The 15,840-nt window shown below is 38.6% G+C and overlaps 1 protein-coding gene across 1 annotated transcript in view; it reads left to right on the plus strand.

Annotated features, from left to right (window-relative positions):
* The window catches only part of LOC127429062 (pyruvate carboxylase, mitochondrial), a 185,594-nt gene that overhangs the window by 12,331 nt on the left and 157,423 nt on the right, over positions 1 to 15,840 (plus strand). The window contains exons 3-7 of the mRNA XM_051677822.1: positions 3,970 to 4,154; positions 7,692 to 7,857; positions 8,252 to 8,397; positions 10,915 to 11,032; positions 11,414 to 11,565. Coding sequence (XP_051533782.1) covers positions 3,970 to 4,154; positions 7,692 to 7,857; positions 8,252 to 8,397; positions 10,915 to 11,032; positions 11,414 to 11,565 — 767 coding nt within the window. The remainder of the gene's footprint in view (positions 1 to 3,969; positions 4,155 to 7,691; positions 7,858 to 8,251; positions 8,398 to 10,914; positions 11,033 to 11,413; positions 11,566 to 15,840) is intronic.

Genomic DNA, 15,840 nt, shown 5'->3' on the forward strand with positions numbered 1-15,840 from the left:
AGTTATATATGTGCCAAAATTCTGCGTGCACAATTGTATTTGGAGCAGAGCATGTGAGCGGAGCGGTGTGACACTCCGCTCAATAACTCAGCCGCTCACGGCCCAAGCGATTCTCTGCTCAAGTACCGCTCACGCTGATAAAAAAGCATTCGCTCAAATCCCGCTCTGACATTACATTTCTCTGTAGTATACTTGGTTCCAAACATGCACATGGGGTAGCTACAGTGGCCCAAGCAACTGCCCCTTTGCCCACATGGGCTGAGGTGCCCCTCTGGGTGAAATATAGACTATAGGCCGACATTTATTAAATTATCAAATGATTAGTAACATACACATCTGAAATTATGTGATTGTTGCGTTTTTGTATATAAAATCTCGCTGTTTATTTTGGACTGGTTTACAACTGCTGTTAGATAATTGGGTCAACCAGACCTTCCTTATCATTTGTAATCAGTCAAATATTTCTCTGTTAGCACATACAGTGTCATTGAACATCGTCAAATAATGCCTTAATTTAAGTTCTAAATTTCCTTTATTTACTTTAAACAAGTCATCAAACACACCTCTACAAGTGATAAAACATATGTGCGTTGGCACGGAAACTCGCATACGTGCATATTTGCGCTTTTCAGTTTAAACTGGACCCGAGTGATACAACCGACCCAGAAAACCATAATCTTTTCAACTTTAATGTTTGTTCGAGTCGTTTATGTCAATAATGAAAACATGGACTGGTACCAGGAAAAAGTGAAATTCATAATTGTTTTTTCAGTTGTCTCCACAGAATGATTATACTCTAGATTTGATACATTAACAGGTTTCTGATTTAATGCTAACAGACTTTGGGTCTGTAAATTAAAATTAGCAATTTCTCATCCTAATTTTGTGTTCAGTTTTAAAGGGTTTATTAAGTTATCCAGAAAATAGCAGTGAATGTTTTTCTCTTTTTCAGTGTTGTTGCTTTATTAATATTCCCTACAATTTTATATGTACGAATCATATGCAATAGCATGTGCCCCCTTTGTTTTTCCTTGATGTTTTTAAAGCATTATAAAGTGAATCACACTTTACACTGCCTTCATTTAAAAAGTTTTTTTTTTCTAATGTACAATCATTTATAGCTTTTTTTTTTTTTCTTTGCGCATGAATGCAGCAAGGGATGTCGAAGATGTTATCTGCAACCACTAATCTAGAATCATTTTTTTACGTTTCACTGCTCGTTAAGGTGTGGATTTGGCTTTGGGAAACTGACCAGCAGTTATGAGCCACTTTATCCCGAAGCAGAAATCGAAAGCTGGTCGATTAAGTGAGAGAATTCCGCTTTGAAATTCTCTATGCGAGAGCGGAAATCTTTACTCATCAAATGCTCAATTGCACAATAGAGACATGAAAGCAGAATGCTCCACCTGCAAATTAGGACACACTGATCTGCAAGATCATACATGTTTATAATATACAGTATTATTAAGCTTACATATTCAATTGAGGGTGCTCTAACGTTCGCAACCCTGCAGAACTGGGCTTGCATCTAGCTGGCAGCTGCACTGACATGATGGCAAAACTACAAGATACATTACTTATCTATTAATTTATTATTGAATAGTAGTGTAGCCTACAACTCGCCTTTTGCTGCACTACCATGTTTGCGTAGCACATCCTCGTGCTCTCTGGCAATGTGACGCTTGCGATTCCAAAAGGAATATTTGCTAATTCTCATGGTCTCTCCACACTCCCTTTCGTTCTTAGCTTTGATTTAATACTTTGCATTTATTGAGGTTATAAGGTTTGCAACTTCACTAAAACAATGTTAGAGCTCCATAACCTCAGGCCTATTGCTTATTTAGCAGATTCCCAAACCAGCATATCACGAAGCGCATTCTGGGTTGAGCGAGTGGAACTGAGCGGCCTGAGTGAGCGGAGTGGAATCTTCAAAAAGGCGCTCGCTCTGCTCACATGCTCTGATTTGGAACATGCAAAATGATATTTTGAGTGCAAAAAAGTAATTTTGCATGTGCAAGATGATATTTTGAGTGCACAAAGATGTTTTGCACGCACAAGATGATACGCGCTTGAGTTCAGTTTAGTAATGTATATTGCAAAGATTTAATATTTTTTTTGTGTGCGCAAGATCTCACTCGTCACTCTCCTCGTATGCCCTCTGTGTGCGCTCGGAACTTTAGACTGCTCGCTTGCTTTTCCAACCGTATTCCGACAAGTCTCGCCTCCTACATCAGAACTGGCTATTAGTAACTGCTTACAATTGCTCTGCATTTGGACAGTTGAGGTAGCTACAGCAACCATAAACATCTCCGTGCAAACGAGAAGAGCCAACATGCACAATTCTCCAAGTTCAGTACTCACTTTATATACTGTATGCAGTTATCATTACAAAAGATGTTTACCCCATGGATTATAGACATACCAGGAATACTGTAAGGCTAAACTTACTGTAATGTAAGTTTTTCAAAATATAATAGCCTGGGAACATGCAATGCTAAGAAATGCAGTCTCAAACAGTTGAGGTTCAATATACTGTACATTTAATTTACCCCAAACTATGACAGGAGACATAATTAGCCTCTTTTCCTTTTCTTCCATTTCTTCTCCTTAATCAATTTTGCCAGAAGAGTTGTGATAGAATGCATAAACCTCATAAAAACAGCATACTGAACCCCACAGATTCCCCACAGCTTTGAAATGCAAACATAAACAGCTTTTCTAATTTATCAAGAATGGAATGTTAATTTAGGCAGTATTTTTAATATATTATTTCTAATATACAAGACTGTCGAAAAAATAGGAGAGGACACACTAAAGAAGGTGGACAAAATAACATTTATTAAAACAAAAACAAGGTGCAGTGGTTGCTGAGCCATTGTAGACTGTAATCTGGTCTCATTTATTTTAATAAACTGCTCTCTCAGAATATCCTGTGGGATAAAAAGAAGTCAAATTAAGTTCCCCAAAACTACACTATTATGTTAGTCTTAAAGAGTTTTACACATGGGAGAGATTAAATTAATACACTTTCAGATGAAAGTGGTAGCTAACGTGGCCAAACTAGTAGCTACGGAAGTGTAACTTGGTAACCTAGATAACCAAATACTAGCCAAGAGAACCATCCTATGAGAGCTAGCCAGATAATTAACACCACCTCATCTCTGATTGGCTGAAATTCTGGCACATTATAATGCAGTGACCTTGTTGAGCAAACAAGCAGTCAAAGCTATATGCACACGCAGATTGGGTAGGAGCAGAGAGCAAGCGAGATCTTGCACACGCAAAAAACAGTTGCATATGTTTCAGAATTCTGTGCAAATTCACATTCAAATAAACTTTATTCAAGTGCAAAATTGATTTTGTTTGCTCAAAGTGAATTCATCTTTGCAAGAATATACATTGTTTTACAAAACTGAGTTCACGCGTTTGCAAAATACTTTTTTGTGTGTTCAAAATTTCATCTTGCACGCGCAGAATTTTTGTGTGCTCAAAATAAATCTTGCATGCTCAATATAATTTTGTGTGCACAGAATTGTGGCACACGTATAACCCCATAAAGTGTAGTTTTAAAAGGTACGTGCAGCCGCCATTGGCACCACACGGTCTCCACACATTCACAAGTGTTTACATTTAAAGCGCACCGCTCATGCAAACGATATATTTATATAATTTGCAACTTTTGTGGTAAAATAATCTTACTAGGACATAACGTGATTTTAGTTTGTGTGCTGAATGTCTATGTAAGATGGGTGTGCCAAATGATATCGGTTATTGGTATCGGAGCATTTTTGAGTGGACCAGTACATGAGCGCATATTGGACCCGATTCTGATACCAGTATTGGTATCTGGACATCCCTTGTATTTAGGCACTGTGATGATTAGCGAGTAAATGCTGGGTTCTTTAAAATAGGATGTGGTTGTGTAAACCATGAATGAGTTCAACAGTAATGCATGAATGCTCTTTGCAGGAGAGATTGCCATTCGGGTGTTTCGGGCATGCACAGAGCTGGGAATTCGCACAGTGGCTGTCTACTCTGAGCAGGACACGGGCCAGATGCACAGACAAAAGGCAGATGAAGCTTACCTCATAGGAAAGGGGCTGCCACCTGTAGCAGCCTACCTGCACATACCAGACATCATCAAAGTGGCCAAGGTCAGAGGTCTATTTCCTAGCATCTGAATGGGTTGAGTAAGATGTTCTGTAAATGCTGGTTTGGCAAACTAAAGCATACTTTTACTCAAAAGCTGTGGAGGTAGAACTTAACAAACAGACTTTGTCTATGATTAAGGGGCTGCTGTTAGATTTTAAACTTACAGGTACTGGCCTCCAGTTTTGTTGCTTGACAACATCTGTAAGAAATGCAAACAGATAACCTGTGTGCTTCAAATATGCCCGTACTAGTGTCTTCATTTCTGGGTGTCTGTAGAATCCTTGCAAAATATATTTGCGTTTAAACTTGCAGTTCATATTTGGTACAATTATGGCAAACATAGTGACAAACTTGTAGTTAGTATTATTTGACAAACTTGTTGTTAATATGCGGTAGAATTGTGTCAAAAATAGCGACAAACTTGTAGTTAATATGTCGCAAATATAACGTTATAGAACCTTCGGCAAAAATGAAAAATGTGCTTCTACTGGGCAAAAGGTATGTAACAGGTAAAGTACGGGCAAGGAGGCGGCGGGAACCGGCTGAACAGTAAATGTAAGGTTTAATGTAAAACTCACAGCCACGCCCTCCTCCCCCGCCCGATTCAGGCCGGGGTACCACCAGTCTGACTAAATCCCCCCCCTCCCCATCTCTGGGGGGGGAGACGCTGCCCTATCTGTCAGCCAGTGGTCCACCCTGCCTCCTGTGAACCTGGGGGGAGAGACGAGGGGAGGCGTGGGGAGAGTGAAAGGGCGAGCGGAGACACACACACAGAGAGAGAGAGAGAGAAGAATTTGCTCACCGGCTCTCGGATGCGCTGTCACCCGGTCCTCAACCGCTCCTTACTCTGGCAGATGGCAGCACCCTCCCCCGTCGGACGGCAGTGAGTCCTTCAGCCTCTGGCAGATGGAATCGCTCCTCGCCTTCTCTGCAGACAGCCACGGTTCCTCCGCCTCTTTTGGCAGCCGGCAGCGACCCCCTCCGTCCCCAGGTAGAAGGCTGTGGCTTCTCCCCTGGCAGTGGTGAGGACTCCGCGATAGCGCATCCCTCCTCCCTCCCGGGTTTCGGCACCAATGTAACAGGTAAAGGATGGGCAAAGAGGCGGCAGGAACCGGCTGAACTATAAACGTATGGTTTAATGTAAAACTCAACTTAAAACGACATAAGACAAACAGACAAATATGCAACGCGGGCACGTGCGTTTCTCGAACCGGCGTCTCCGGCCGCCCCTTGTCTCGCTCTCCCGCTGATCAGCTGATTCAGCACCGGCCGTGCTCCATCATGGCCCAGCCACGCCGCCCTCCTCGTCACAAGGTACTATTGTAAACCTGTGGCAACAGCAAAGAATTTGACAATAATGGCAAAGATACTTTGGCAAGTATAAATATCTGCCAAAATGGCAAACCAGGGGCGACAAAAGAGGTTCACCTCTATAGCAAACTTTGACAACTATACCAGTTGTGGATGGCGCTTTTTAAATGTGGGGAAGCACAGACTATAGACCTTACAGCAGCAGCATCTTTGATTTTTGACAGGAATGACAATGAGGCTGTGAGAGAGAGATGTACAATCTCTTCAATGGGTTGTACTGCAAATTAAAGTGTTTTTGGATTGTTCTACATTGTACAGACAAAACATTGAAAAAAAACTTACCTTCATGAACATTCAGTAGCAAAAACTCCAGAGTTGTGGAAAATCAGATGTGATCTAGTAGCTTTTTACACCTTTATAACATGCGTGCTATTGAAGAGATGGTAAGTCTATCCCTCACAACCTCGTTGTCATTCTCATTAAAAATTAAAGATGACGCTACTGTAAATAAGGTCTGTTGATTTTGGTGTTTGCAATGTTGCTCCCAAACGTTGTCCAAACTACTACTCAATGAAATTTCTTAACCAAAATAATTAATTAAGCTCAAAGCTGTTTTTTTTTTTTTTTTAAAGGCAAAATATGCAACTATAAAAGCTGAAATAAATGTTATGACAGATTGCAAATATAGGTGTCCGGGTAGGACTCAGAATGTTGTATGTTGTATCGATCTTTTCTCTCCTGGAATCTGATGGTACAGGTATCTGCCAAGCACTCCCTATGGAGCTCTATGGGCAGTGCGTCCAATTAGTTCTATAAGGATATATTCATGCAGAAAAAAAATTAGTTTGTTACTTGAACATACAGCATGATAGTGATGTGATATTTGACACTTATTTGCTAAAATATTGAAATGCACAAAAGGTCAAATGTAATTTATATAGACTATTTGCTTGTATATTAAACTTGTCATTGCTATATTTATTTTTTAGGGGAAGTTGTGCTTTCCGCACTGCCTTAAAGCAATTGCCACTGAACTATACATGTCCGCCACTATCTGCAAGTAGTTCAGTAATAACTTTAGCAAACATGTGGTAATGAACCATTGTGAGGACGTAATGGAGTAGAGATAGCTGACACAAAACTGCTTGAAAGGAAGAGAAACACAGGGCTGAGGTTGTCTCGGGTGATAAAGTGTTCTATAATGTTCTGCATATTGAAATAGGTGAAGTGACATACTGTATCTTAATTTTAATGTTAGTGTTTGCTGTACATGAGTTGAAAGACATGTAATCACATGCTCTTAATACCTGAGGCTTTTGTTAAAAGTGTTTGTGAGGTGATACAATAAGCAGCAGATTAGAATCACATGACCTATAAAATACACACACAGCCATAGTCATTGGACAGATCGACTGCAAACATTCCTGCTAAGTGCAGTAATTGCACATAATTATGCCATGTGACGAATGGTTCAGAGACTACTGCCAAGAAGAGTTTAGCCATATAATTCCTCAACAGGCAACTGTTGAAGCCCACAACACATTTCCTGATTAAATACCACAGATAATCATCAATGGGCAATCAGTCAGTCAATAAATTTAATTGCTTCAACAGCTTTTCAATTTAACAAGAGGGCTAATTTGTGTCTTAAATGACCCAATGTTGTGTAAAGCGATTTGTGAAACATTCCTTACATCTTGTCATGACTTGTGTTAGAGAACTTAATCTGCTAACATTTGATGCAGATAAAAAATAAAATAAAAAAATACAAAACATTTTGTTCTGTAGGGGAATTTGGGCTGTATGCTTGGAGGAAAGCTACTGCTTTTCAGAATTTTAACTGCAAATCTGATACTGTGGTACAATCATGGCTGGGACTAAGGGGAGGGTGGATGGCGAAACGACTAAGGGACCAGTGCCCTCAGGTGACAAGAGAACCTATTGCAACCTAAAAGTCAAAATTCCCCCAAAGATTGTATCCTAGTATTGGCTGTTTTTTGACCCATTCTACACATTCAGTATGTGAATCATCTGTTTTATCTTCTGCTTTTCTTTTTGTCTGGTCATTCAATTAATCAGTCTTTTTTTTTTCTTAAATTTTTTTTTTTATCAATGTGTGCTAACAATTGAAAATGTGACTATCAAAACATTTGAAGGGATTGCAGGGATTAATCGTGACAAAATAATAGCTGTGCAGTTGGTAATGTTTCACAATCTGTACCTGGCAGGAGAATAACGTGGATGCCATCCACCCAGGCTATGGCTTCCTTTCAGAAAGAGCAGATTTTGCCCAGGCTTGTGTTGATGCCGGGGTACGTTTTATTGGCCCCACCCCGGAGGTGGTGCGCAAGATGGGGGACAAAGTTGAGGCCCGTGCCATTGCCACGAGTGCAGGTGAAGCATCCATAATCTTGTTTTCTTTGGGGAACATACCCTGTTCTCAATAGATTATATCCACAAATTCCAAACTTGGCTTTACATGGTAAAGATGGCTAAAATGTTAAGTGAGCACAATATGAAGAATGTGCATATAAATACATGAACAATGTTGGGTATTCAATTTTAATGCTAGCTTTTTGTAGCTGGTACCATTTTATCTTTAGTACAGCAATGGTATCAGATGGTAATACCATAATACTTTGCTAGATATCATGGCACCGAATGATTTCCATATTCATGTATCACATTATTTATATGGTACTCTATGGTACTTTAAAGATAGCCATGGTGCTATCATGGTACTGTTTGGTAGTTTATTATTTTTATTTTTTTGTCTTTGGTCATGTAGGTGTTCCAGTTGTACCTGGAACAGATGCTCCCATCTCGTCTTTGCAGCAAGCTCAAGAGTTCTCCAACACCTATGGTTTCCCAATCATATTCAAGGCGGCATATGGGGGAGGAGGCCGTGGAATGCGGGTGGTTAAGGAGTATGAGGTAAGTGGTGCCTGAGAGTAAAATTATACAAAGGAGAACGTTTAGTGTATTTAAAGTAAATGAAAATTCTCATCATTTACTCACCCTCATGCCATCCCGGGTGTTTGTATGACTTTGTCTTCTGCTGAACACAGATTTCAGTTATGTAGGTCCATACAATGCAAGTTAATGGTGACCAGACCTTTCAAGCTCCAAAAATCACAAAGGCAGCATAAATATAATCCATATGACTTAAGTGGTTAAATCCACATCTTCAGAAACTATATTATAGGTGTGGGTGAGAAACAGATCAGTATTTAAGTCTTTGCTTTTTTCTATAAATCTCCACTTTCACTTTCACAATATTTCACATTCTGAATGTGGAGATTTATAGAAAAAAGCATTGAAATATTGATTTGTTTCTCACCGAAAGTGATTATATCACTTTAAAAGATATGCAGTTGAAGTCAGAAGTTTACATACACCTTAGCAAAATTACATTTAAACTCCTGACAATTCCTGACATTTAATTATAGAAAGAATTCCCTGTCTTAGGTCAGTTAGGATCACTACTTTATTTTAAGAATGTGAAATATCAGAATAATAGAGAGTGATTTATTTCAGTTTTTATTTCTTTCATCACATTCCCAGTGGGTCAGAAGTTTCCATACACTTTGTTAGTATTTGGTAGCATTGCCTTTAAATTGTTTAACTTGGGTCAAATGTTTTGGGTAGCCTTCCACAAGCTTCTCACAATACGTTGCTAGAATTTTGGCCCATTCCTCCAGACAGAACTGGTGTAACTGAGTAAGGTTTGTAGGCCTCCTTGCTTGCACATGCTTTTTCAGTTCTGCCCACAAATGTTATATCAGATTGAGGTCAGGGCTTTGTGATGGCTGCTGCAATACTTTGACTTTGTTGTCCTTAAGCCATTTTGCCACAAATTTGGGGGTATGCTTGTGGTCATTGTCCATTTGGAAGACCCATTTGTGACCGAGCTTTAACATCCTGGCTGATGTCTTGATGTTGCTTCAATATATCCACATAATTTTCCTTCCTCATGATGCCATCTATTTTGTGAAGTGCACCAGTCCCTCCTTAGAAAAGCACCCCCACAACATGATGCTGCAACCCCCATGCTTCACGGTTGGGATAGTGTTCTTCGGCTTGCAGGCCTCACCCTTTTTCCTCCAAACATAACGATGGACATTATGACCAAAAAGTTCAATTTTTGTTTCATCAGACCAGAGGAAGTTTCTCCAGAAAGTAAGATCTTTGTCCCCATGTGCACTTGCAAACTGTAGTCTGGCTTTTTTGTAGTGGTTTTGGAACAGTGGCTTCTTCCTTGCTGAGCAGCCTTTCAGGTTATGTCAATATAGGACTCGTTTTACTGTGGATATAGATACTTGTTTACCTGTTTCCTCCAGCATCTTCACAAGGTCCTTTGCTGTTGTTCTGGGATTGATTTGAACTTTCTCTCTAGGAGACAGAATGCGTCTCTTTCCTGAGCGGTATGATGGCTACGTGGTCCCATGGTGTTTATACTTGCGTACTATTGTTTGTACAGATGAACGTGGTACCTTCAGGCATTTGGAAATTGCTCCCAAGGATTAACCAGACTTGTGGAGGTCCACACGTATTTTTTTCTGAGGTCTTGGCTGATTTTTTTGATTTTCCCATGATGTCAAGCAAAAAGGCACTGAGTTTGAAGGTAGGCCTTAAAATACATCCACAGGCACACCTCCAATTCAGTACACCCCCTATCAGAAGCTAATTGCCTAAAGGCTTGACATAATTTTCTGTAATTTTCCAAGCTGCTCAAAGGCACAGAAGAAATACTCTTCTAAAAATCTTCTTTGTGAGAGAAAGTAAGTCATACACACCTGGGATGGCATGAGGCTAAACTATCCCTTTAATATCTGTATAGGTATATTTAAATCTGTGTAATAATTATGTTTTTTCAGACCTGAATGAACCCTTGTCTAGCATTTTATGTGAGGTAATTGGACTTTGAATTTGTTGTGCAGATACTGGTACTCGGGGTCCAAAATTAGCACTCACCAAGCACTAAATCAATTACATGTAGAAATTGCAGTATAATACATAGTTTAAATTGCAATGTAAAATTATAGTCTAGCTGATGTGAGCAAATCAAAGAGATACAAACTATCTAATAAAGAAAAGCGCAGTAACTGTCACACATCTTCTATTGACTTTTACCTCATTGGAAAATTCACAACCAGATGTTGAGTTAGGAAAATTAAACTTTTCTCCTTCATTGTCACAATTTCAGACAACCAACACAGCCACCAAAATGAAAATATAAGGAACACAAAATCACTGTGTCCCACTGGTTTTGTAACAGTTGGTGTTTCATAGTGAGACTGTATATGTTTGCTGCAAATATACAAAGGAAAAATGGCATTGGGAAAGTGGTTAACTTTCTAAATTGACTTGAAATTGGGTCCCTTCTGGTACTGTATGATTTGGTGTACTGATTATTTATTTCAATGAGCCCGTGTTTATATGTGCACTAAGGAACTGGAAGAGAACTATCAGCGAGCATACTCCGAGGCCCTAGCTGCCTTTGGCAATGGAGCTCTGTTTGTGGAGAAGTTCATTGAAAAACCCAGACATATCGAGGTGCAGATCTTGGGTAAGCCCATACTTGGTTTGTGTTCAAGAACTGTAAATAACTCTATTACATCTGTTTCCAGGCCAAGTAATGATCAGTCTAACACTAACTTTATCACTGAAAAGCACTCCAAAACCTCCAAAAGCAAATTACATTTCTGCTGGAAGTGAATACATTGGCTGGCAGCTAATTAAAGCATATTTGTATATTTGCATAGAGCACACTGTTCCCGACAGGGAACAGAATGGTGCAGTGCTCTGTTGCCTGCTAATATGCATAGTGTTTATTGATCAGTTATGTAATTGTTGATGATATTTTGGAGAAATACAAGCAGATTTGATTGTTTACAGTGCCAGATGGTACTTCTGTATAATGCTGAGCTGATTGATCCACTGTTTGTAGGCGATAAATACGGCAATGTCATTCACCTGTACGAGAGGGACTGCTCCATACAGAGGAGACACCAGAAGGTGGTGGAGATCGCCCCGGCCTCACAACTCGACCAACATCTTAGAGACAGACTGACTGCTGACTCTGTTAACCTTGCCCGACAGGTACAAATGAACACATCTGACAGATGGTTGCGCTGGCTTTCTTTCAAGCCTTATGCAAATACAACAAAGACATCACTTTTTAAAATAGATCATACAATGAAAAAATTTATGAATACACTGTTGCCCATGTACTGAGTTTAAAGGGGCATTTGGAGTTTCTGTGTCTACAGTGGCTCCCAAAAGTATTTGGACATTTAAGCTGCTTAAAAATGAATGACTGTCTTCGTATTAGGAAAATATCAAATCAAGTGGCTTTTTATAGCCATATTTGCAATTACATTTAACTAACTGGTCCTAAGGTTCACATAGGTGTTCTAGCAGAGTGCGGTGAGGTGTAGTTCATCACGTTACTGTGGACATGTTTTAAGTTTGACATATTTTCTTCTCTTTTGAACATTTTTTTGTATTGCATAAGGATTCCTAAGAATTATGTTTTCTTAAAAGTGCACTTTATTTAAAATGAATGCCAATTGGTTTGATATTTTGTTATTTAATTAATGCAATGACATTCTTACATTAAGTGTCCAAATAGGGGTCACCTATATGTGAAAAAGAGAGACCTATTCAAGGCATATAGAGCATCTTGATTTGCAAGTTAACTTTTGCATTTGTAAGGTTGCCTGAGATACTGTCTAGATTCTGAGTGATAAAATGGCAAGAGAGGGCTAAGAGTTTGAGCCAGCATGTGCCAAGCAATTTTAGTAAACCAAAAGATGCATCTGTAATTTTGAATCTCAAAGTCTGCAGTAGAACCTCAGAATGTAGTATACAAAATTAGACAGCAGGTAGCACTGCTGTGCCATTGACTTGGCCAGCACTTTTAGCAGCCATAAGTTTCCCTTTTCATGACTGAAAAAATGGTCTGTGATTGCTGCAACAGACAAGCTGTTACAGAAATACTGCAACATCTGCATAAAAAACAAAGTGCCTGTATACGTCTATCATGATCCACTACTTCACTTAATCAACCCCCTCCAAATCCACCCTAATAATTTCTTTGTATTTTTAGATTATTTTATTGATCCTATTTTTCTTTTGGCACATTTTTATCTGTGCATGCCAATCTGAGCGAACATGGACTGTCTGCACTAGCATTTGGGCAGGTTTGATATTTTATCTGTAGAAGATAAGATTTTTATCTGCCGACAAAAGTGGTGTTTTTTCTTTGGCAGAGATTTTAGACACCAGGTTAACACCTGCAAACAATATCTGTTCACTGTTTACACTGTAGTTTGCTTTTTGATCACATGTAAGCACCAGTTGATCAATGTCTGATGTTAGCAAGAAATGTACACAACCACATATCTCAAACTGACAGTTAACTCGAAATCAAAAGAGTGATTTCTCGAAAGACTCCCTGTGTTGTGTCTTTTATAAAATGCCCCTGAGAACACACATATGTATGTGATTTACAGCAATGGTTCTGATGACACCTCTCAGAGATTTGCTGAATTTCGTTTAGTCCTGTTTGGATATAACAATAACGCACTAGCACGGAATACCATGGGATGTAAACAGATGTTAGATAATTGCAGTTTAATTTGGATTTATACCTTCCTTAATTATTTGGTCCCTAATGGAGTGAACACTGCACTTTGTATATGAACATCTTCCCTTCATGCTTAATTGTGCCTTTTAACACTATGCATCATTGTACTTATTTTGTATAAATGGCATATCCTTTCTTCAGTGCCTCATTTCTGTTGCCATTTTATATTTTGATTTATTTATTCACCTATGAAAAGCCATTATTAACATAAATGCTCTGTTAGTTGTAGTATATTTTAACCACATTTGAATTTTCTGAAAGAAATACCAGTGTTTGCAAGACAGTAAAAGAAAATTTGTAGTTAAGCAAGTTTAGATTTTAGGCTTTAGTTTTGTGTACATGAAATGCTGCATCAGAGCTTTATGGTTGTCACACTCATCGCACTTTGTTTTCTTCAGGCTTTGCAAGAAAAAGTGCATTATGCAATACAAGAAAGAAGAGCAGTCACATTTCAGTATACAAATAGATGTAAAAAAAAAAAAAATGCAAAATATATATTGGTTTATAAATATATAAATTATATTAAAAAAAAATAAAACCGTATATATTTGAATTTAAATATAATTTATTAAAAACTTCATTACTGTAGCATCAAACACTGATATGCAGATATTACAATGACATCTATTTATGTAAATTTTAAATGCTGAATATTTATACAATGTAAGTCAATGGGAAATTTTCAAACTCTACTCTTCTTTAAAAAGTATCAAGTTAAAAAAAAAATTATACCACAAGGTTGAAAATATCTATACAACAAACTATGAATGAATGGAGTCTGTACAGTATGTTATGTGGTTTGGGCTGTGGTTAGGGCTGAATTATTTGGAGAAGTTTTAAAACTCATGGTTAGGGGTTTACTGCCATGCAAGCACTAATTATCATGGAATCTAGTTATTGATGGAATGTTTCAGACTGTAACTGCTTTTCCCCCCAATTACTATAAATCTGATAGAATTTTTAAATCTTTTTTTGAAAATTCTTCCTGTGTGAAACACCCTCTTCTCTGTTCTTCACCTTTAGTATTAATGACTATGCTGTTTCAGCCTAATAACATGTGAAGTTCTGGACCATTTTTGATTTGACAGGGTGTTCTACATAAAGAGAGAGCTTTATTGACTGACGATTGATGTGCGGCTGTGCTGATGGTCTGACCTCTAGACAGCATGTATATCCTCCACTGTAGATGAATAAGAGTCATCAAAAATTCTGAAAAGAGCTTATTGAAGCCTGTCATTAAGGCAAAAGATTAATTGCTCACAGACTGGAAGAAGGCTGCACTGGCTTCTCAGGAATAATATAGAAGAATTGTTACTCGTATGGCTTTTATGCCATTTGTTTTGTATCCACTCACTGAGCACTTTAGGACTATGGTCCTAATAAAGGTCTCGACATGGTCTTCTGCTGTTGTAGCCCTCCGTCTCAAGGTTCGACATGTTGTGCATTCTGAGATGCTATTCTGCTCACTACAATTGTACAGAGTGGTTATCTGAGTTACCGTAGCCTTTGTCAGCTTGAACCAGTCTGGTCATTCTCCGTTGACCTCTCTCATCAACAAGACATTTCAGTCCACAGAACTGCCTCTACCCTAGATGTTTTTTGGTTTTGGCACCATTCTTAGTAAACTCTAGAGACTGTTGTGTGAAATCCCAGAAGATCAGCAGTTACAGAAATTCTCAAACCAGTTGTCTGGTTTAAGTTCTAAACCACTGAGATCACATTTTTTCCCCATTCTGATGGTTGATGTGAACATTAACTGAAGATCCTGACCTGCATGATTTTATGCATTGCACTGCTGCCACTCGATTGGCTGATTAGATAATCGCATGAAGTAGGGGTACGGGTGTTGCTAATAAAGTGCTCAGTGAGTGCATATTGAAAGTAGAGAGAGGACATGTAGCTATTCTGGTGCAACTTCACTATGAAATGAGTATGGAAGTAGCAAGCTACTCTTAGTAGGGTAAACCAGCAACACTTTTTTGATTTGAGAACTTCTGTCACCTTTTGTGTGTGTGTGTGTGTGTGTGTGTGGCTTGTGCATACACATCCATTAACCACCTCCCTCTATGTGTGCCATTACATGTCTGCCTTGCAGAGTTTGTGTCAGTCCAATGAACCATAAACATGACATTTATTACACAATTTACACGATAGTTCTTGCAGTCGCACTTGAAGATTTTTCTTTTTTCTTTTTTTAAATACAGCCATTTTTCAATAAACAATAATAAATAAGAGCTTCTGAATAAACATGCATAAAGATATTTAGAGATGCTGGAATCAGCTCTGTATAGTGCTGGCACATTGAAAAGGTTCATTCACTGTGTTATCTCTGTTCAGTTCCTTTGACTTCCATTATTGGATTTGACCAACATACACACAGAAAAAAATAAAGTTTATTGTCACCATTCATTCAAACCTACTGGTCACTCTGCTGTTAGTTGATTAGCATTCTGGAAAATATGAATGCATTTGTGTGTGTGTGTGTGTGTGTGTGTGTGTGTGTGTGTGTGTGTGTGTGTTTGAAAGAGAGAGCAAAAGACAAATTAAGTATTCTGTGTGTGAAGCAGTTTAGTGTGACTGCAAATATATATATATTTAGCTGCGAGTTTGTGAAATGAATGTGACAAAAGAAAATTTGAAAAAATATATTGAAAATAATTTAGCAATCTTTCAATTGTGTGTTTTTGCTAACCCCATGCAACAACATACATGCAGGGCAACATGCA

This window comes from Myxocyprinus asiaticus, chromosome 38 (assembly GCF_019703515.2).
Source record: "Myxocyprinus asiaticus isolate MX2 ecotype Aquarium Trade chromosome 38, UBuf_Myxa_2, whole genome shotgun sequence".
Classification (NCBI taxonomy): domain Eukaryota; kingdom Metazoa; phylum Chordata; class Actinopteri; order Cypriniformes; family Catostomidae; genus Myxocyprinus; species Myxocyprinus asiaticus.